The sequence below is a fragment of the Heptranchias perlo genome, chromosome 16 (genome assembly GCF_035084215.1).
Source record: "Heptranchias perlo isolate sHepPer1 chromosome 16, sHepPer1.hap1, whole genome shotgun sequence".
Taxonomy (NCBI): Eukaryota; Metazoa; Chordata; class Chondrichthyes; order Hexanchiformes; family Hexanchidae; genus Heptranchias; species Heptranchias perlo.
In genome coordinates this window covers 30,944,082-30,967,040 of record NC_090340.1, presented here as the reverse complement: position 1 = coordinate 30,967,040, position 22,959 = coordinate 30,944,082, and the positions used below count along the sequence as shown (strand labels likewise).

At 40.7% G+C, this 22,959-nt stretch overlaps 1 protein-coding gene across 3 annotated transcripts in view; it reads right to left on the bottom strand.

Moving 5' to 3' along the window:
* tox3 (TOX high mobility group box family member 3) overlaps positions 1–22,959 on the bottom strand; it is an 85,656-nt gene that overhangs the window by 23,552 nt on the left and 39,145 nt on the right. For all 3 annotated transcript variants that reach the window (XM_067997471.1, XM_067997472.1, XM_067997473.1), the window contains exons 2-3: positions 21,945–22,010; positions 4,924–5,175 (exon numbers count right to left, since the gene is read on the bottom strand). In XM_067997471.1, the coding sequence (XP_067853572.1) occupies positions 4,924–5,175; positions 21,945–22,010 (318 nt within the window). The remainder of the gene's footprint in view (positions 1–4,923; positions 5,176–21,944; positions 22,011–22,959) is intronic.

The following is a 22,959-nucleotide window of genomic DNA, read 5'->3' as shown; positions in this document are numbered from 1 at the left end:
TGGAATATAAATCAGATGATAAGATTGATTAAAGATATTTTCTTACAATTGCAATTAAATTTAGATGTGAAAGTGTTTGAATTTAAAATTACCATCATGTGAATATTATTAACAATTTTATGATGTAGGAGCTCAATGTACATTGAATTATGTTCCATAGCCTTAAGTAGCATCATTTTCCCCATAGCAAATCACAGGAAAGTTCATTCTGGCGTATGATACATGCTGCATTACAATTGAGGCATGGTAGAAAATTAACCTTTCTATTTCTTTGAATTTAATCAGTGTTAACTCAAAAATATTTTCTTTCCTTTATCTTATTAATTCAAACTCTAAATAAAAGAACTAATGTGATGTAAATGTAAAACAACCATTTTATCAAAGTTTATCCTTCGTTTTCCCTCAAGAAGGCCTCTATATGTCACATCCTTCAACTGGCAATAAAGGTCAGTTAAGGCCACAAGCTTCTCCATGATCATTGTAAATGCTGCCTATTGAACAGCTGATGAGAGATGTGCTTGTTGCAGGACAAGTCTACCATTCAGTCCCTCCCCTGAGGTGAAATGTTCTCCTTTTGACAGGTGCTCCATGGAGCAACCCAGCCAAGAACTAATTAGGCTCATCATAACTGCAGTGGATGAAATCTGTTTGTGAAATCAGCACAGGCTTCCTCTACAACCAATGTTTGGTCATTTTTCATGCTCCTCAAAGTGAACGATACCAACGTTGGGAAATGGAACATCCATTCACTTTGGGATCCGAGTGTCAGTGTCAACCAGTACCAGGTCAGGTATGACATCAATTACGTGCAATGTGAAACTCCCTGTACTCTATCCCAACAATGCCCCTAATCCCATTTCTGAAAATAGCACCATCCTGCATTGCACCACTATATACTTTTCTACTTTCCACACCAGCTATCCTTATGACTTCTCTGAATGAGACTGCAATTTAGTGTTAATCTATGAACAGTTTTCTACTGTGGAACCATGACAACCTGCAACTTGGTCAAGAGTGCAAAGCTCCTTTCATTTACAACATGGCATAAAGAGGAGATTTTCATCCCATCTTTCTGAGCTGGACTGGAAGCCTGATTTGAGATATGAAAGAATATTCATGCCATTTTATTTATGCTATCACAGTTTTGAAAATTCACCTGAAATAATATTTATGCTAACGAAATAATGAAACCAGTAAAATAAATACATCGCTACTAACTTGTACAATTTTAAGGCATTCTTGTAAAATGATACTTTGCCTATTCATCCCTCCAATCAGATTCTAAGTCTGATTCACAGTGTACAGAAATTAGTTTCCTATTTTGGTATATAATAAATTTGCTCAGCAGTGATTATTTCTACAGGATTGAATTTCTTCCATTGTGTGTCTTGAAAGCAAAATACTTCCTCTGAGCAGAAAATGTCAATCATGCTGTGAGCAAATACTGAAAATCTCATATAAAAGGAGGAAAAGTGTTTACTATCTGAAAGGCAAATTATAGGCTTGTGGTACAAAACTCCTCTCTTGATAAACTAAAAATAACTATCACTGTGTCGTATAATAGAAAAATGAGTGAATAGTATGCTGTCTCTTGCCCCTAAGGAGCACCATTATTTCTTTTAATTGAGAAACCAGAAGTAATTCTGTTTCATCCACTTTTCGTATAACCATGTGTGCTGATAATGTTTGCACTATTTTGCAAATCATCAAGCAACCTCTTTTGAACAAGAAATCCAAAGAATGTTCTGCTTCATGGTATGGTTTACTGTATATTTCTGGTATATTACCCAAGAGAAATATAAAGGTGATGCATCAGTGCTGCATAGTTGAAAGCCACCACATTTCTTCTTAAGGGAGGAATAAAACTAGGGACATAACCTATTTTAACATAAACCACGGGTGTTTTTACATCTTTTGTTGAAAGGAGACAAATAAGGAAGTATGTGCAAATGTAACTTTCCCTTTTTTCTCCTCTTCCTCGACACTCAAATTGTTCATGTTGCTCAGGACAATCATCGTTGCTGTCAATGTTAACCCATGAAGAAGTATAACTGAGCAGTGTCCATAAGAACAACTTTCTGGCCATTTATACCTCCGTCTATAGCTCAGACAACCAAGCCCAAATTACAAGCATATTGGGAGTGTGAATGTTAATGGAATTAAGGGATTTGAAGCTGAGTCTACTGATTGAAAGTTCAAGATATTTTGTCCCATTTATATTGGAACGGTAATCAGGTGATCCAGGGTTATGCTGGTTTGAGAGGTATCACCCTCAACATCTACAGATGAGCTGGTGGTAACAGGTTGAAAATCAGTGGGATGAAAATTGGATGGATTCTACAACGGGCGGATGATCTGCTCCGCCAGATTACTGCCCAAGCGGTGAAGGTGAAAATTCCCCTCCCCCCCCCCGATGACCTGTTACATCACTGGAGTGATGGTTAATTCACTGGAGTGATGGCTAATTCACTGGAGTGATGGCTAATTGATGTGACTGGCAAACTAGGCTGGAGAAGTGGCCATCAGTTTCACTGCAGTTAGTTTCTCCATGATTCAAGATAGACTGCCAAGCAAGGTAGGCTTGCCAGAATCTGGAGCAGTCTTCCACCCAATAGCATCTTTATTGTCAACTGGAAATCAGAACGTGCTTGGAGATTTGGAGTGCTCCAGTTTGTCAACTCCCTGGATAAGTGAGATGTTAACCTTGTAGTACTGGACTGCTCAGATCTTTGTATGTTTAAGGTGTATGCAAGAAACTGAAAACATTATTACTGTTATTAACACAAAAAGCTACCATTAAACCTTGATAACAACCTTCATTATTGGCATGAATATCCCAAATGGTTTGAAGTATGCTGTGTAAACTTTTCACAGACATCTACAGATAGTAAGTTTCTCAGAATGCTACATTCCTGAGGCAGCTGTGTTGCATTTTACCTGAATGACCAGACCTCCATATAAAACACCTGCTCCAGTGTAAGCATTAGTTCTACACCTGTCTCTCAGCTCTCGCTCACCAGCTATGACTACATTCTGCAAACACTGAACAGACAGCTGAAAACACATACACACAGTACAGTAGGAAACCATGGCCTGCAGATGATGCTGTTGGAGATAAAAGAAACAAGTCTGGGCTTTGTTTATAAAGCAAAGCCCAGATTAAGTCAGATGACTCCAATGAATATAGTACTAATAAAATACATTGAGCATTTGAAAGATGTGTTTTTCGTGCTGCTAAACTCTTCAAGAAAGTCAAAGGTACTTTCACATGCACATCAATCCAATGCAAATGTGAAAAAACAGATGTTTATATTCTCATAACATAGAAAATAAATCTGTGTTTTCACCATTACATTTTAATTTACAGTATAAGTTGCTGAGCAGTATTTGATACATTTTAGAACTACCTTATTCAGCATTGATCAGTTATTTACATGGGTTTTTATAGAATCATAGAAAATTTACAGCACAGAAGGAGGCCATTCGGCCCATTGTGTCCGTGCCGGCCGAAAATGAGCCACCCAGCCTAATCCCAATTTCCAGCACTTGGTCCGTAGTCTTTTAGGTCACGACACTTCAGGTGCACATCCAGGTACTTTTTAAATGAGTTGAGGGTTTCTGCCTCTACCACACTTTCAGGCAGTGAGTTCCAGACTCCCACCACCCTCTGATCCCTTTTACAGCACTGAGATGTTGATATACAGTAGCAAAATAAATCAAAACTAAGCTAGTTTGACTGATTGGGTCTCAAAATATCAAGGCTGTAAACTTTACCTATTTTGTTGCAGTGCTCATTTAATTAACCGTAGACATTTTGTTACATTTTGGTACTACATATCTTCAATTTAGAACTCTAAGCCATTGTATGTAGTTACACAGTAGATTTCTGTAAGAACTTAACCTGGCTTAAAGCAAATACAATTCTCATTACCATTTAAAAGATTATTAAGCGTACAGGAGTTTGAAGATTGATCAGGCCATTTATAATTCATCAGTTTAGATTAACTTTTTATAAGATCAGCCAAATCTTTGATTAAAGAGCTTGGAGTAAATCAACTACTGCTTAGTTTACATTTCTTAGCAAATATATCAAGGCAGGCTTTCTGTGGAAATTATATGGGTTACTTGGAGTATTCTTTTATTTTTTCACCAATGTTCCTCCCTCTCCTGAAGGCTTGAAATTTTTGTCGGATGCAGTTCCATGGTTACCAGTTGCCCCCTGCCCCTCCTCCCCGGTACCACAGTTTCCATTATTCATGTGTGAGCCTCGACAATGAGTTTCAGCAATCAAATTGACTGTGGGACCATCACAGCCGAGCTTGATTATGCCCTCACTTCATGTCACACTTATGCAGTTCCAGCAAGGGTTGCTGAAAAGCAATCCATTGAAGGAACCTTGGCCCTGCTCCCTGGCCCAAGGCACTAAGGCCAATTCTAGCACCCTTACTATTACCAGGGTGAGATCAGCACAGATTGGGGATTGAACCTGCAATCTTTCTGGTCTGTATGACACAGCTAATTATTGGATAAACTCACCAAGCCGCCAGTGGAACCACAATTTGACTATTTCAGTAAATGCAAACTCCTTTTGTCCATCCAATGCAATTATCATTAGAAAAATGGAGGCAAGTTCGCAACAGTTTATTTTTCTACAATCAGGAAATCAGTATTAAAGACTTCAACCAAATTAGCCACACATGAACATTAAAACTCAATAGCTCTATTTGTTCAAAATAAATGTGAGCATTCATTTTTATGTAAATATATTGGATATATTATTCAATAAAGGTATCTATTTATATTGTGTATAGATGCATTTTTTGACTGAAGAAGTTATAGTCAACATCATTCAAAGCCATGTCTAATCTCTGCTGGAAATAAAAGGCTATGTATTCCAGACAATTGTATTTAAGTCCCACCTACCACAGATAAACCATTGCTGAGGAGTCCACCATCTTGGTCCATAATACTTCTGGATATTGTGATGGAAGGCAGGTCCAGGCTTTGTGGAGGGAAATGGGGTGTGAATTCATTTCCTTGTGAGGGCAATGGATCATTAAGGCCTTGAAAAGCTGACACCACATCTGTTAGTCCCAGAGTGGGGTCTGTTTCTGGGGGTGGGGTTATGGGTGGAATCTCAAACTCCTCGTCCCCAAGGCTCGGAGTGTGGAATGTCTGAAGAGAGAACAGATTGGAAACAATAAGCATACAATAGCTCAGTGCAAGATTGAAAGGACAAATGGTAAAAGTAAAGCCTCAAGGCAGATTTAGCATTCCACTATACAACAGAACACAGTTACATTATTATACTTCCACTCCAGCAATGCTATCAATTAGTAAAAGGTAAAAGTTCTCATCGCTGACTGAAATCATTGCACATCAGAAGCTGCATCAAAGTGCACTTGTCTGCAGTGAGACTTAACACAGCTCAGAACAAAATCTCTTTATGATATAATGGCTGCTCTTCAGCTGGCAAGTGATCTATTTGGACAAGCAAAATGAGCATGATTCCTTATCTGCAGCTTTAAATACCTGTTAAGTGATACTATTCAACAAAATCTTAGGTTATCAAGGCTTTTGAACATACAAGTGATATGACACCTAACGCTTCATTCTAGTGCCTATCAAATTAGCTAGACTATTATTATCTGTGCTCGGTGGCCCTTTGTAGATTAATTCGACATATATCAGTGCTCCTACTCAGGAAGTTTACAAAACAGTACTGTAAAATTCATTGTTTATACATTCTGATGATGGGTGACCCACATTCTACCTGCACTGATTAGCAATGCTGATATATGATTGCAGCTGCTCTTTATGCACTCAAATGTAACAGCTCTGTTGTCATGTCATAGACTTGCTAGACCTGGTCACTCGAGTTCAGAACTGCTGAAAACTGCTTGTTATTCACAAAGCACCGGAGCAAACAATGGTGCCATTGCATCAGTCAAAACCATGGCAATGCACACGGGTGGGACATCACTGCAGAGATTTGTAAGGACTAAAAAAACAGAAGGTAGGGGCTGCAGACTAAACATGCTAGACTTTTGAGAAAAAAAAAGGGGCAGGGATGCACTAGAGGCCAGATTCAGCAGAACGGAAAGCTTGATGGGTGCGTTGTAGTGCTGAAGAAGGGTACAGAAATAGAGAGGGTGAGGTGATAGAGCGATTTAAACACAAAGGTGTGTATTTTAAATTTGAGACAAGAATCAATAAAGGTCAGCGAAGACAGAGGTGATGGGCGAGTGGGAATTGGTGTGGGATAGGATATCAGCAGCAGAGTTTTGGCTGAGCTGAAGTTTATGGGTTGTTTAAGGTGCTGGATGGGAGGTTGGCCAGGAGAGCATTGGAATAGATGAGTTTGGCGGTGACAAAGACATGGATCAGGGTTTTAGCAGCAGGTGGACTGAGATAGGGATGAAGATGGGTGATGTTATGAAGGTGCAAGTAGGCAGTTTTTGTGATGGAGGGCATATCATCTCAGAAGCAATTAGCTCAGTTCACTTGGTGCAGTATAAATACACCCATTCAACTCTGGAATCTGATGCTATTCTAGGCAGTAAATTAAGTACATTTGCACAGTGCCTTTGTATACAATCCATGCTCTGAATACAATGACATTTACTGCTAGCTGTTTTTTGTGCACATCTTATAACAGCACTGGACAATTCACAGTTAATGGAAAATCTTATCTCTTACTAAACATAATCACCACTCAAATTGTTAATGATAATATGAAATTAATAACTGCTTGAAAAGTGTCAAAAATTCACTGAAGGAAAAAGAAAGCTCTGTGTGTACACAGAAGCTGTCAGCTGTCATTATTTCTCTACACCAAAAATGATAAGGTGCCAGACTGATGGTGTCTGTGAGAATACACTACAAATATCAGCACAGTGTAGCTTCTATTAGTGTCACTTCAGATAAAAATAACTGCTTGGCTTGTTTAAATCTGCATTTGAAAACATTTGCTTGTGATTAAAGTTTAATTGCTCTAAATTAATAATGTAGACACAAGAGCATGTACCTTAGACATTCAATTCTGATGGCAGTATAGAAACAGTGCAGATGTGTCTTGTTGATACGAGAATGACAATTATTATTTTGTAATGTATTAACACATTGCAAATAAAAGTCAAGTTCATCAAAATACTTTTCTGCATTAAAATTAACTATAATGTTTGATTGAAGATCTAGAACCCAGAATGGGCCTGCAATTAGTATTAAACTATCATTGAATCTATTTACTGGACTGGTTTTTATAGATATTAAAATTAACTGAGTGGCTGAATAGGATTTTACGTGGATAAGCCATTTGAGGCTCATTGTGGATTAAAGTAAAATACTACCACTAGTTAACATTTCTTCAAAATTATATGTAGGCTAACTTCAAAATCTGGTAGAGAAACATGCACAGAATGCCAATGCTAGTCTGAAAATCAAAAGGCAGCAGCTCAGAAAGCGTGTAGGGAATTGATTGTGTTGAGAACAATGGATACCTGAGAGTGATTACAAGGCAGTAATATTATTGCTTAGGCTTTACATGATGTCATAAGCTGCAGATATAAAATTCAAGTTTAAAACCATTCTCAAACAAAGTGAAGCCATGTATGTTCCAATGGTTAAAAGAGGGCACATGGGAAAACAAAATCATTATGGTTGCCGAGGATTGTACAGCCTCAGCCCTTGACCTTGTCCGACAAGGTGGGGACCAGTGTCCTGGCAAATTGAATAACCAGGGTGGTAGATGGGGATTTAAACTAAAAAGGAGGGGGGAGGGGTCAGGTGAAGAGAAAGGTCAGGCAATAGAGCAGTGCAGCGATTTGGGTAAAGGTAAGCAGGGTGTGCCAGGAAGGGACAGAGAGATTAACAGTAATAGTGCATCAGCGAATAAGGTCAAAGCAGGGAAAAATGGTAAAAAGTTAAAACTAAAGGCTGCTTATCTGAACGCACAAAGCATTCATAACAAGATAGACGAATTAGTGGCACAAATAGAGATAAAATGGGTTTGATCTAATAGCTATTACAGAGACATGGTTGCAAGGTGACCAAGATTGGGAACTAAATATTCCACGATACTTTACGTTTCAAAAAGACAGGTAGAATGGAAAAGGAGGGGGGTAGCCCTGATAATAAGAACTAAGAACATAAGAAATAGGAGCAGGAAAGGCCATATGGCCTTTCGAACCTGCTCCGCCATTCAATAAGATCGTGGCTGATCTTTGACCTCAACTCCACTTTCCTGCCCGATCCCCATATCCCTTGATTCCCCTAGAGTCCAAAAATCTATCTATCTCAGCCTTGAATATACTCAATGACCCACCATCCAAAGCCCTCTGGGATAGAGAATTCCAAAGATTCACAACCCTCTGAGTGAAGAAATATCTCCTCATCTCAGTCTTAAATGGCCGGCCCCTTATCCTAGTCCTAGATTCTCCAGCCGGGGAAACAACGTTTCAGCATTTACCCTGTCAAGTCCCCTCAGAATTTTAAATGTTTCAATGAGATCACCTCTCATTCTTCTAAATTCCAGAGAATATAGGCCCATTCTACTCAATCTCTCCTCATAGGACAACCCTTTCATCCCAGGAATTAATCCAGTGAACCTCCTTTGCACCGCCTTTAAGGCAAGGATATCCTTCCTTAGATAAGGAGACCTAAACTGTACACAGTACTCCAGGTGAGGTCTCACCAAAGCCCTGTACAATTGTAGTAAGACTTCTTTGTACTCCAAACCTCTTGCAATAAAGGCCAACATGCCATTTGCTTTCCTAATTGCCTACTGTACCTGCGTGCTAACTTCTTGTGTTTCTTGTACCAGAACACCCAAGTCTCTCTGAACACCAACATTTAATAGTTTCTCACCATTTTAAAAATATTCTATTTTTCTATTCTTCCTATCAAAGTAAATAACCTCACATTTCCCCACATTATACACCATCTGCCACCTTCTTGCCCACTCACTTAACCTGTCTATATCCCTTTGCTGAATCTTTGTGTCCTCCTCACAACTTACTTTCCCAACTAGCTTTGTATCATCAGCAAACTTGGATACATTACACTTAGTCCCTTCATCTAAGTCATTAATATAGATTGTAAACAGCTGAGGCCCAAGCACTGATCCTTGCAATACCCCATTAGTTACAGCCTGCCAACCTAAAAATGACCCGTTTATCCCTACTCTCTGTTTTCTGTCCTTTAACCAATCCTCTATGCATGCTAATATGTTACCCCCAACCCCATGAGCCCTTATTTTGCGTAACAACCTTTTATGAGGCACCTTATCGAATGCCTTTTGAAAATCCTAATATACTAAATCCACTGGTTCCCCTTTATCTACCCCGCTAGTTACAATCCTCAAAAAATTCTAATAAATTTGTCAAACAAGATTTCCCTTTCATAAAACCATGTTGACTCTGTCTAATCATATTATGATGTTCTAAGTGCCCTGTTATCACTTCATTAATAGTGGGTTCCAGCATTTTCCCGATGACTGATGTCAGGCTAACTCATCTGAAGTTCTCTGTTTTCTCTCTCCCTCCTTTCTTGAATAGTGGGATTACATTTGCCAACTTCCAATCCACTGGGTCCGTTCTAGAATCTAGAAAATTTTGGAAGATCATATCCAATGCATCCTTTTTTTTAATTCAATCATGGGATGTTGGCGTCGCTGGCAAGACCAGCATTTATTGCCCATCCCTAATTGCCCTTGAGAAGGTGGTGATGAGCCACCTTCTTGAACTGCTGCAGTCTGTGTGGTGAAGGTTCTCCCACAGTGCTGTTAGGCAGGGAGTTCCAGGATTTTGACCCAGCGACGATGAAGAAACGGCGATATATTTCCAAGTCGGGATGATGTGTGACTTGGAGAGGAACGTGCAGGTGGTGTTGTTCCCATGTGCCTGCTGCCCTTATCCTTCTAGGTGGTAGATGTCACAGGTTTGGGAGGTGCTGTCGAAGAAGCCTTGGCGAGTTGCTGCAGTGCATCCTGTAGATGGTACACACTGCAGCCATGGTGTGCTGGTGGTGAAAGGAGTGAATGTTTAGGGTGGTGGATGTGGTGCCAATCAAGCGGGCTGCTTTGTCCTGGATGGTGTCGAGCTTCTTGAGTGGTGTTGGAGCTGCACTCATCCAGGCAAGTGAAGAGTATTCCATCACACTCCTGACTTGTGCCTTGTAGATGGTGGAAAGGCTTTGGGGAGTCAGGAGTGAGTCACTCGCCACAAAATACCCAGCCTCTGACCTGCTCTTGTAGCCACAGTATTTATGTGGCTGGTCCAGTTAAGTTCCTGGTCAATGGTAACCTCCAGGATGTTGATGGTGGGGGATTCAGCGATGGTAATGCCGTTGAATGTCAAGGGGAGGTGGTTAGACTCTCTCTTGTTGGAGATGGTCATTGCCTGGTAGTTGTCTGGCGTGAATGTTACTTGCCACTTATCAGCCCAAACCTCAATATTGTCCAGGTCTTGCTGCATCCGGGCACAGACTGCTTCATTATCTGAGAGGTTGCGAATGGAACTGAACACTGTGCAATCATCAGAGAACATTCCCATTTCTGACCTTATGATGAAGTGAAATTAAAACCTTAAACTTAAAAAAAGCCAATTACATAGGTACAAGGGGCAAGTTGACTAAGGTAGATTGGGAAATTAGATTAAAAGATATGACGATAGATAAGCAATGGCAAACATTTAAAGAAATATTTCGATATTCTCAACGAATATACATTCCATTGAGAAATAAAAACACGGGAAAAGTGATCAATCCGTGGCTAACTAAAGAAGTTAAGGACAGTATTAGATTAAAAGAAGAGGGTTATAATGTTGCGAAGAAGAGTAGTAAGTCTGAGGATTGGGACAGTTTTAGAAACCAGCAAAGGATGATCAAAAAATTGATAAAAAGGGAAAAAAAGAATATGAGAGTAAACTAGCAAGAAATATGAAAACAGATTGTAAGAGCTTCTACAAGTATGTAAAAAGGAAGAGAGCAGCAAAAGTAAACGTTGGTCCCTTAGAGGCTGAGACAGGAGAAATTATAATGGAGAATAAGGAAATGGCAGAGACGTTAAACAAATATTTTGTATCTGTCTTCGCAGTAGAAGATACAAAAAGCATACCAGAAATATTGGAAAACCAAGGGGCTAATGAGATTGAGGAACTTAAAGTAATTATTATCAGTAGAGAAAAAGTACTTGAGAAATTAATGGAGCTAAAAGCCAATAAATCCCCTGGACCTGATGGCCTACATCCCAAGGTTCTAAAAGAGGTGGCTGCAGAGATAGTGGATGCATGGGTTGTGATCTTCCAAAATTCCCTAGATTCTAGAATGGGCACAGCGGATTGAAAGGCAGCAAATGTAACATCGCTATTCAAGAAAGGAGGGAGAGAGAAAACAGGGAACTACAGGCCAGTTAGCCTTACAACAGCCATCAGGAAAATGCTGGAATCGATTAAGGAAGTGGTAACAGGGCACTTTGAACATCATAATATGATTAGGCAGAATCAACATGGTTTTATGAAAGGGAAATCATGTTTGACAAATTTATTAGGGTTTTTTGAGGATGTAACTAGCAGGGTAGATAAAGGGGAACCAGTGGATGTAGTCTACTTGGATTTTCAAAAGGCATTCGTTAAGGTGCCACATAAAAGGTTGTTATGCAAAATAAGGGCTCATAGAGTTAGGGGTAATATATTAGCATGGATAGAGGATTGGTTAATGAACAGAAAACAGAGAGTAGGGATAAACGGATCATTCTCAGGTTAGCAGGCTGTAACTAGTGGGGTGCCGCAAGGATCAGTGCTTGGGCCTCAGCTATTTACAATCTATGTTAATGACTTGGATGAAGGGACCGAGTGTAATGTATCCAAGTTTACTGATGATACAAAGATAGGTGGGAAAGTAAATTGTGAGGAGGACACAAAGATTCAGCAAAGGGATATAGACAAGTTAAGTGAGTGAGCAAGAAAGTGGCAGATTGTTAAAATTGGTCTTTAGTAACTTCCAAACCTTTATTCACAGTGATTCCCCTTACACACACATCACACCCTAGCTAAGCCCTCCTCTAAAAAAATATGAGAGTCCCCAACTGATACCCACCGCCTGAATACAATTAACACTAATTGATATAAATCATTCAATTAACAAGATGAAGTATAATGTGGGGAAATGTGAGGTTATTCACTTTGGTAGGAAGAATAGAAAAACAGAATATTTTTTAAATGGTGAGAAATTATTAAATGTTTGTGTTCAGAGAGATTTGGGTGTCCTTGAACAAGAAACACAATATGTTAGCATGCAGGTACAGTAAGCAATTAGGAAGGCAAATGGCATGTTGGCCTTTATTGCAAGGGGGTTTGAGTACAAGAGTAAGGAAGTCTTTCTACAATTGTATAGGGCTTTCTCGATACCTGGAGTACTGTGTACAGTCTTGGTCTCCTTATCTAAGGAAGGATATACTTGCCTTAGAGGGAGTGCAACGAAGGTTCACTAGATTGAATTCCTGGGATGAGAGGGTTGTCCTATGAGGAGAGATTGAATAGAATGTGCCCATACTCTCTGGAGTTTGGAAGAATGAGAGGTGATCTCATTGAAACATATAAGATTCTGAGGGGGCTTGAAAGTGTAGATGCTGAGAGGTTGTTTCCCCTGGCTGGAGAATCTAGAACTAGGGGGCATAGACTCAGGATAAGTGGCCGGCCATTTAAGACAGAGATGGGGAGGAATTTCTTCACTCAGAGGGTTGTGAATCTTTGGAATTCTCTACCCCAGAGGGCTGTGGATATATTTGTTGAATATATTCAAGGCTGAGATAGATAGATTTAGGGGAATCAAGGGATATGGGGATCGGGCAGGAATGTGGAGTTGAGGTCAAAGATCAGTCATGATCTGATTGAATAGTGGAGCAGGCTCGAGTGGCCACATGGCCTACACCTGCTCCTATTTCTTATGTTCTAATGTTCTTATGTACGAGTGATGTCTCCCAGGGATCGGTCCTAGGCCGACTATTCTTCATGGTCTTTATTCGTGACCTGGACAGTGGTGTTGGGAGTATGATAAGTAAGTTTGCAGATGACACCAAAATCTGTGCAAGGGTTTAGATGGTAGAGGAGTGCAATCAAAGCAAATTGGTAGAACCAAATATATCATCTGCAGGGAACAATACTGAAAGAGGTTAAATGACAAAAAGATCTTGGTATTATTGTGCACAGATCACTGAAGGTTCATGACCAATGTAGAGAAATTGTCGCTAAAGCTAATAAGGTAATGGGCTGTATTAATAGAACTATATCTGTATTAATCAAAGGACATCATTTTGACACTATACAGGTTGCTGGTCAGACCACATCTAGAGTACTGTGCCCAGTTTTGGTGCCCCCACATGGTGGGTAATATTGCAGCCTTGGAAAAGGTCCAGAGAAGAGCTACAAGAATGATTCCCAGCTTAAAGAACCTTAGCTACTCAGATAGGCTCAAGGACCTTGGTCTATTTACTTTAGAGCCGTGTAGACTTAAAGGTGATCTGATGGGGGTCTATAAAATAATTAAAGGGCTGATAGCGTCCCTATTGATAGATTATTCCAATTTAACAGGTTGGGGAGGACCAGAGGACATGAGCTTAAACTATGGAAAAGTAGGAATAGACTGATTGTTAGGGAGTTCTTCTTTTCCCAGAGAATTGTGAGCCTCTGGAATACATTGCCAGCTGGTGTGGTGGGTCCTGACTCTCTGCATGCCTTCAAGAGGGAGCTGCACCAGTTCCTGACTGGGGCAGAGATCACATCATATGGAAGGTAAGTGTATTTTATTGATAACACTTGGTCTATGTGATCTCTTGGAACTGGTTTTGATCACCTGAAGGAACCATAGAGGAATTTTACAGAGTATTTTTTCCCTCATTGGCCCTGGTTTTTTTCTGTTTATTGCCTCTCCCAGGAGATTAAATGATGGTTGTCGGGGTGGGTTTCAGGGGGTGAAGATCAAAGGAAGGGAAGAAGTATTTAGTCATGATGGCCCAGCCATCGTGGTGTGGGGCAGGCTTGATGGACCAGTTGGTCTTTTCCTGCCCGGCAATTTTGTAAATGGTTACTAGCCACCATGTGATGAAATGCTAATATATGTTGTGAACTTTATGGAGTGGCTTTATGCAATTTGAAGTCAGTTTCTGTGCCTGGGATGGCTGTCAGTGCTGACATCGATCGTCAATGTGCTCCATGTGGTGATGTGTAGTGAAGTTTACACTCATAGATTAATGATTCAAATGTCATTATTGCAGGTTTGCCAACTTTTAATCAGAAAATTCAGGGCCGGTATATATTATAATTATTAAGTAGGCAATAATGAATAAGAAAGCATACAATTATCAGAGGCCTTACAACCTTCATGATTGTTTTGGAATATGTCAAAGAAGAATGTGAATATCCCAATGTATGCACATCTTCAAATATGTTACTGCCAGTCCATCTGTTCACTGAACTGTCAGTAAAAATGATGACCGTTTTAAAATTAAAAAAATGTCAAACCTGTCTAAATCTTTAGCTACAGAGCTAAATGGTTTCCAAATAGTTTTAAACTTAGAATGACATTTGCAACACAAGTGGAAGTATCTTTATGCAGAGACAGGTGGAGGTCTGGATTCAAATTCTAAAATCAATGATGTGAGTGAATCTATCAGCGCTTTTAAGATGTCATCTTGTGATGGTCAGTAGCTGATGAAGCCTTTGCACAAATGAAACAGCCTTTCCAGTGCACTATTGATAAGTAAATATTTACTTAAAAATACTGCACCATCAAAATGAGAGTTGTGGAACAATTTTCCACTTTGGGCAGTGTGAGCTGCCCCATATAAGGTATAACATAGTTAGATGCAAAATGCAGCTCCTTCTGGTCTGTCCCGACATTGTGCCTTAACCCCACCTTCAGAAGACCATCCAATATTGCACCAGTGCAATCTTAAGTACAAAATTGCAAACATGTCATCACGAGGGCACACTGTCATTCTCATTCCAAGAACACTCATCTCTTCCATTGCTGTCTTGGCACCATACACTAACACCATTCTCCTCTCACATCCTCACACTTGCACAACCTCCAACCTCTCCCAGTATTCCTTCCTCACTTCACATTACATACACTTGGCTTTACATTCATCACCTCTATATCCTCATTCCATCTTGCTTCTTCTTCACCTCTCAGCATATGTACTATATGCACAGGTCATACACACCACCTCTTATCTTTTCAACAGCCACTCACTAACTCTCGTGCTCTCTTTCTGTAGGACAAAACAGGACATAATGCCAGGGAGCGGACCAAGACCGGGGGAGGAGTACCCACCATCATAGCCCTCATCCACGTAGAGCATGAGGCTCTGGCAATTAGTGGCACGGGAAAGGCCGTAAGCATCGGGGAAGGCGAGGTTGGTGGCTTATCTGAACATGGCGTCTGCATATTACTTGTAACCCTTCATTCGCCTCAGCAAGCATTCAACATTAAAGCTGAAATCTCAAAATTGTCACCTGCTAATCTTCAGCCTTTCTGTGCCATCCTAACTCTTGTCCCTTTTCTCTTTCCTCTAGATCCTTCTCAGCACCTGGTGAGGACAATCCTCCTGAGGCCGCATTATCAGGCATTCCATCCCTCACAAGTACCAGCACAGACATTGGCACTCCACATGGGGTAAATAGTAAGCCAGAGGGGTCTGCATGTGGTGAATCACCCAACACAAATGTGCAGCAGCAGATACTGGTGGCAGGGACAGCCCAGGAGAGGGCTCGTCGGGGGTCAATGTCATCTCCAGCTCTGCTGAGCATGACTGAAATAAGGACTCCCACAAGCAGTTATACCTGGTATTAGAAGGCCTGTGTGGTGGCATCTCGCGTGGCGTCAGCACTCTGCAGTCTACCTAGGAGAGTGTGGCCACTCATCCCTCACCTCTTTTGCTACAAGGTGTTGAGGTGACCTTCCTTCTTCTGCTGCTTCCTTGCCTTCCCCCTGGTCTTTCTCATCTGATGAGGACTGCTGCTGTTGCTCTGCCTCCTCCAAATGCAAGCCTCTCTGTATGCAGTATGTAGAACACCACCATGATGCTGGAGACTCTTTGTGGGGTATATTGTAGGGAGCCCCCAGACCTGTTGAGACACCTGAACCTCTGCTTCAGCAGCCCTACGGTGTACTCAGTATTGATCCTAGTGGTTCCATGGCTCTGATTATACCTGTGCTGCTTCTGGGGGGCGTCAACCAACTCAGAAAACTGAGTTAAGATAGCGGCTGGTGGGAGCATGTCAGGAAGGCAGCAGTAAGTATCCCACCATGAACTTAACTGCCTGCCCAGCATGTTAAAATCGGCTCTTCAGTGATGAAGAATCAAATTTTGTGTGAAGAGTGCAGGCAAGTCAGAATCGTCAGACAGCTTGAATCAAAATTAGTGAGGGAAAAACATTCAGTTTCATAAAAAGACAATCTGCAGTCCCAAGTAAATGTCATCATCCCAAAGAAAGTTGTGTAGAACAGCCTTCTCCTGGTCACATCTTCACAACAAATACTCCAATTCATAGGGGCCAAAAATCCTGAACCCTGACAGTGGTCTTTCAATGGAAATCGAGCACAGGAAGTCCAACAGAGGCAGGATATCTGACAAGAGCTTGGAATGCCAGGTCACCACTCAGATTCCCGCTGGCTGTAAATTTGCACAAGGGTCAGGGGTAGACAAAACTTGCGTCCACCCTGAACAAGGCCCCGTGACAGCAGAGGGGACAGGGTCGAGGTGAGGGAATTCCTATGCCGAGAATTTCCTTGGCTGCCACCAAACGACCTGGATGCTGGGATGAGCATTGGAGTACAGGTGAGCTCAGCAGCCCAGGTGGCGCCCACCTGGGGGTCCAGCCCTGGGTCCTGACTTGGACCCCCATAAAACATCCAGCCCTATGAACCTTTCTGGCCCTCTTTTAAAAAGAACCAATTGAGTCAGTGTCGCATTCCTGCCTTCCTATTTCTGGCAGGAGCCCAAGATGAGCCAATAGCGGCATGGGCGCCTGCTGCTGGTAATTAAATCACGTGACCCTGAGTACCCTGGTGGGTTTAGGAGCGGAGATCATAGGCACCCATTCTGCTGCACTTCTGCTGGCAGACCACAGCCAAGAATCTGCAACATTTTGATTGGGCTATTTCTACTAAGCTTTGTGCACTCCACAGCTTGATGATGAATATCCACCATTAATGCCGATTACAAATCAAGTTAGGTGCGTCAGAGATGTACAAGCAGGATTGTTACAGGTGGCTCCTTATTGACTAGTTTCATTTTGCTAACTTTAGAAGCAAAATGGCACATATCCACCATTTTGATTTAAGTTCATTTCTTTCTACAATTTAAGAGCAACTAACTCTTTATTTGTTTAAAGAGCAAAATATACCCCTTAGTGCTTATTAGTTGGGCAACGTACTGACACAGCATGTACCGACTGCAAAATGTCATTTGAATAAGTTAAGGCTTGTTCAAAGTGACCTTACACAGGACTTGTACAATGCATTGAATGTACATTCAACCGGGAAGTGGTGCAATTTTCAAGAAATTTAATGGTAAGTTGTAAATGTTTAACTAACTGGAAAAGCAACAATTCTTTCCTGATGAATTTTAAATGCTAAAAGTTTTATTCACTTCACTATTTTTAAAATTGAATTTTTTAAAAATTGGAATTGAAAAAAAACTGTGGCATCAAATGATGGCACTTTCTGATCTTTAAATGACTACATTTAATGTTGTATAAACTTCAATAAGTTAAATAGAAATGAACATTTTCTGTTTACTTTAACCAAATATCAATTGTTATTTCAATGATTCATTCAATATTAGATTGCTGGAGATATCAAGTTATAAAGTTGATATTTCCAAGGTAATCTGGAGTGCAATGTCATTCCTATTAATTCATATTGTGAAAACCAGGACGTACAAATCTGAACTCTAAAGTAAAGCACTCCCCTTCCAATCTGAGAAAGGGTTGTGTGGGAATAAAAATGTCTCACACAATAAATGATCACAGCTGGAACTGAACAGTCTCTGAACAGCTGCTGAAAGAAGAGCTTTGAAAAGTGTTCAGTAATTCAAATGCACAAAAAACTGCAGAATGAAGAAGCATCATGTTGCTAGTTACAGATAGGGTCTGAATATCATAATGAAGACTTCTGGGACCAAAGCCAAACCATGTCTTTTGTTCCCTTACAATTTAAGCTGTACTAGTAGTTACTATCAATCCTAGCGATTAATCATAGCTTTTTATTCTTATTATTACAATGGATTGGTTAAATTAGAGACTAAAGTATAAACCTCCTAGACCTTCACTCAACTCTTCTTATTTTAGTATAAAAGCACATGATTAACTTGCTTTTCTATTAGAACGCCAGTATCGTTCATTGGGCAATTTACCATATAGCAAATATATTGAACTGTTTCTACGAGTTTTTTTTCCTCTATCTTTCTCTCCTGAAGTTGTTGACTCCTGGCTGGGATATGGTGCCAGTTACTGTCCAGCATTACACCCAAGTGGTCACTGGCACTATATGGCACTTGACAGTGATTTTTTTTGACTGCAGTGAACATCACAGCTAAGCTTGATTTGATCCTCACTCGACCCCTATACTCATGCACCTTCAGGAGGGATTGTTGGGTAGTGAACAGGAGGGGAAACTCTGACTGACTTTTCCTTGCCTACCCTGAGGACAATGAGGCCATTTGTAGTGCCCCAACTGCTGCCCTGCATGAAATCTGCTAACTCGGCACAGACTAGTGATCAAACCAGGGACCTTCCTGGTCTGTAAGGCTCAGCTATTCAGTATAAACTTCCTGAGTCACTAGGGAATCCTTAATTACTGTTTTATTCAATGACTTCTGTATATATCTAAAACTTAATTTGCAGATTGTGTATGTGATTGGGGTTTCTGTTACTTTAATTATAAAATTCATTTACTGTAATACTTGTTTAGTTATTTTGCCCAGATACAAATTATTACCCAGTGGAGCACACATAAAATCTGAGCCCATTGGCAATGTTGTTTTATGAAGAACTATTAATTGCAGAGTAAAATTTCATGACACCAAACTCTGTCGTTGCAATCCTCTTGTTCCAACAAATTGGTTCTAGCTGAACTCGAGAGAATGGGGTAGAAATTCTGCAGACCCTTACGAGTGTGCTAAAGTGTGACAGGGTGAGACTTCTGCCTACTGCTTTGCCCTGCCCCTGACCCTGTCCCAACATCCGGGAACGGGATCATTAAGAATATTTGGGATGGGTACTGGCAGCTGTAGTGGTGCAACAAAGGTGTACGCCCGCTAAGGAAGCAGAATTTCGAGAGGCATCCTGCCACTCTGAGAGGAAACACACTAGGCCCGAATTGTGCCAAAGAAAATTGGCCACAAAACATTCACAGTTCCCCAGAGGAAACAGCAAACCAACATTGTTACAATAATTGATCCCTCCTGGATCTATCATCTGTGTCTTCTTTTTCCTCTTGGGGCTTCAATAAACATAACTCCCATTGGGCCGATTGGGGCGAGATCAGCCAAATTCCCAGGTTAGCCTGGAATGCCCCCAGACATGTCCCCAAAATGCCAGATAAATGTAACAGGGGCAGGCAGAAGAAGTACCCCTCTCTCTTCCCAACCCCCATCCCCCCCACCACCCCGGTTTGGACTGTATGGAGGAGCCACATGAATTCCCATCACCGCCCCCAACCCCCAACTGGTATAGCACACAAATTGGCTCGGGCCTCTTGGCAAATACTTTGGGTGCACATCCCGCCACCTGCTCAAAGTCCACCCAAAGTGAAAAATGCCCTCAATGTTCCTGCTTTGTGCAATTATAAACTGCAAATGTTCATAGTGTCAATCATTTGGACATTTGTCAGGTTAACAGCAGTGTTTATGTTTTACAGCCAATCTTGTTAGGCATCGTAAGTGAACAGTACTTTGCATGAAAGTAGCCATGTGTACATCACTTTAACAGAAGGGCCACATGCTGATAATGTGGAAGCCAGTCCTGTGGGACTGCAACACTTACTTCTGCACTCTGCATTGCCCACCACTTGAAGCAGGCAGCAGCTCAGACATGCCTACTTTGGAAAGAATTTGAGAGCACAAGGAGGGAACACAGGTAGAATCACAGGTGAGGAAGGATAAAACTTGAAGGCTGAGGAAGGGCTGACTGCTGCTGGGCATAGGTCTAGCATGGCCACTGCTTCATGAAATGCTTCATGATTTCAAACTCATGGAGCTAGCTATGAAACAATAAATAGTTCATGAGCTTGAACAGGTGCACCAGGCACATGTCTCACTGCAGAATATCATACATGTTGGTCTGTGTAGTGTTGCAAATTGTACCGTCAATGTCACGGAGCAGTGGTTGTCCACTCTGTAGACTGTCATTAAACAGCAAGCAATGCTAATGTTATCTACAGGGGAAGACTTTGAGGTGAAGATGATGGGACAACCATCAGATTCAGAGACCACGTAAGGAGTGCAGCAGTTTCTGATTAAGAGATCTGTGGCCACCCTAAAGACTGAACCTTCAATGGCAGAATGCATGTGGAAGAATGGAAACAGGCCAGTGAGTCTGAAATCATTGCTAGCTTCTATCCTTTGCGTGACAGGACAAACACACAAAAACATGTAGAACCACTGAGCCAGATTTGTATTCCTGGAGGAAGGCAGGACCATCTGAGGCTGCAATATGTCGAGACAAACAGCCTTTGGAAATAAAAGCAGATTCTTGAAAATCCTTTCAGGTAGTCTCTTGCAATAGACAATCATAGGAGTAGTACAAAGGGGTAGTAGAATGAATATAGCATTCTATAACATGCAGCACAAAGGGACCACTTCACACCATGTAATGTTAGGCACATTCCACAGACACATTCTTGCTTTATTAAAAGAAAATTCAAAGTACTGTAAAGATTCCTTTTAACTCCAAAATAAGGATTGTGTAAAAAAAATTAAGAGAGAACACAGGAACAGGAGTAGGCCATTCAGCCCCTTGTGCCTGTTCCATCATTGAATTTGATCATAGCTAACCTGTACCTCAACTCTATTTGATGCATATCCCTTGATACCCTTACCTAATAAAAATCTGTCGGTCTCAGTCTTGAAAATTTCAATTGACCCAACATCTTTTTGGGGAGAGATTTCTACTACCCTTTGTGTGAAAAAGTACTTCCTGATTTCACTCCTGAATGGCCTAGCTCTAATTTTAAGATTGTACCCCCTTGATCTGGATTCCCCCACCAGAGGAAATAACTTCGCTGACTGTACTCTATTGAATCCTTTTATCATTTTAAACAACTCAATTAGATCACCTCTCAAACTTCTAAAGGGAATACAACCCAAATTTATGCTACCTGTCCTCATAATTTAACCCTTTCAGCTCTGATATCATTCTGGTAAACCTGTGCTGTAACCCCCACAAGGCCAATATATCCTTCCTGAAGTGTGCTGTCCAGAACTGAACACAATACTCCAGATGGAGTCTGACCAAGGCTTTACACAACTGAAGCGTAACTTTCTCTCCTTTGTATTCCAACCTTTTTGTGGCAGCTTTCAATGGTCCCTTAAAGGAAACACTGTTTTGGCTGCTGTAAGCCTGAGAAAACTCATCGCAACATGCACAGCACATGCTGCGGTTAGTCACGATCTAATATGGGAAAGAGACCTGAAACCGGCAGTAAGCCTTGGATATGCGTAGGAAATGGGCCTACCGCTGGTTCCAGGCGTGTGCCCTGGATGACTCCGCAATGCCTTAATCACCTCTGCATGCAGCACTGTCCCAGCGCGGAATGCAACATTGGACCATTTAGCATCCATTTTTCACCTGTAAATTTCTAGGCCTGTAATTTTAATTTAGTGCATTGCAAGAAAATGCACATTAATTGAAATAATACAAACAGAGAATAATTAATATACTTGCCTCATTGCTTGTCAAGAAAGCATGGCTTGGGTCTGCCATGTTCATGTAGTTATTGTTCCCTGCAAACTGGAATAGAAAGAAAAAAGCATTAGGTTTACAGTCCTTCCATAAAGTGCTGGTTGACTTACAGTCCTTCTATAAACTGCTCCTTGAGCAAAAGGATCCCCATGTTGCTTCTTACCAAATTGAACTGTAATTACTATTTTGCATTGTTGGCTTCAATCCGGATCACAAAATACTGAACTTATTTAAGAGTCATCCAAAATGCTTACAAATATTGAAGATTAGAAATGAATGATTTATATGAAAACTTCACATGTCTTAAATATAAAAAACACCACATTCATTATATAGTTTGAATTGTGATGCCTAGATTACAAAGTGGCATCTGAATTCTAAAAATGGTTATATTATAATATTTCTCAGTTGGTGCACCATTTTGTTTGGTTGCCATTAGGTTTGAATTTACACCTTTCATTTACTCTATAATCTAGTTAGCACTTCAACACAAATGCATTCTGAATGAGCACTTCAACACAAATGCATTCTGAATGAGCACCTTGTATTATTTCAGCTTTTTTTCTGATACTGCTTCTGTTAATAACGCAAGACTATAAGACCAAGTTTACCAATAACATTGGTTTTTAAGACTACTTTTTGAAGCAACAAAACAAAGAAAACAATTCCGTTGGCATCTGCAGGGTGGAATATAGCATCTTCAGGACTACGCCAACATGCACTACTATTTTCATGCTGTGGAACCAATACAACTTGACACCTGTGAAATATTTAATGAGTGAACCCATGAAATCGGTGTAATTTGAGACCGAGATCATGACTTCAGTCATATGTAAATGAGAAAGGTAAGCAGCTTTGTAATTAAGCAATATTGTGTCAACGTGGGACACTTATTTGGCTTGCTGTGACATCATGGGAGTCATGATGGCAAGAATAATATGGCTCAGATTATATTTTGTGAAACAATTTTATTTACATCTTTGACTGAAAAAAATTA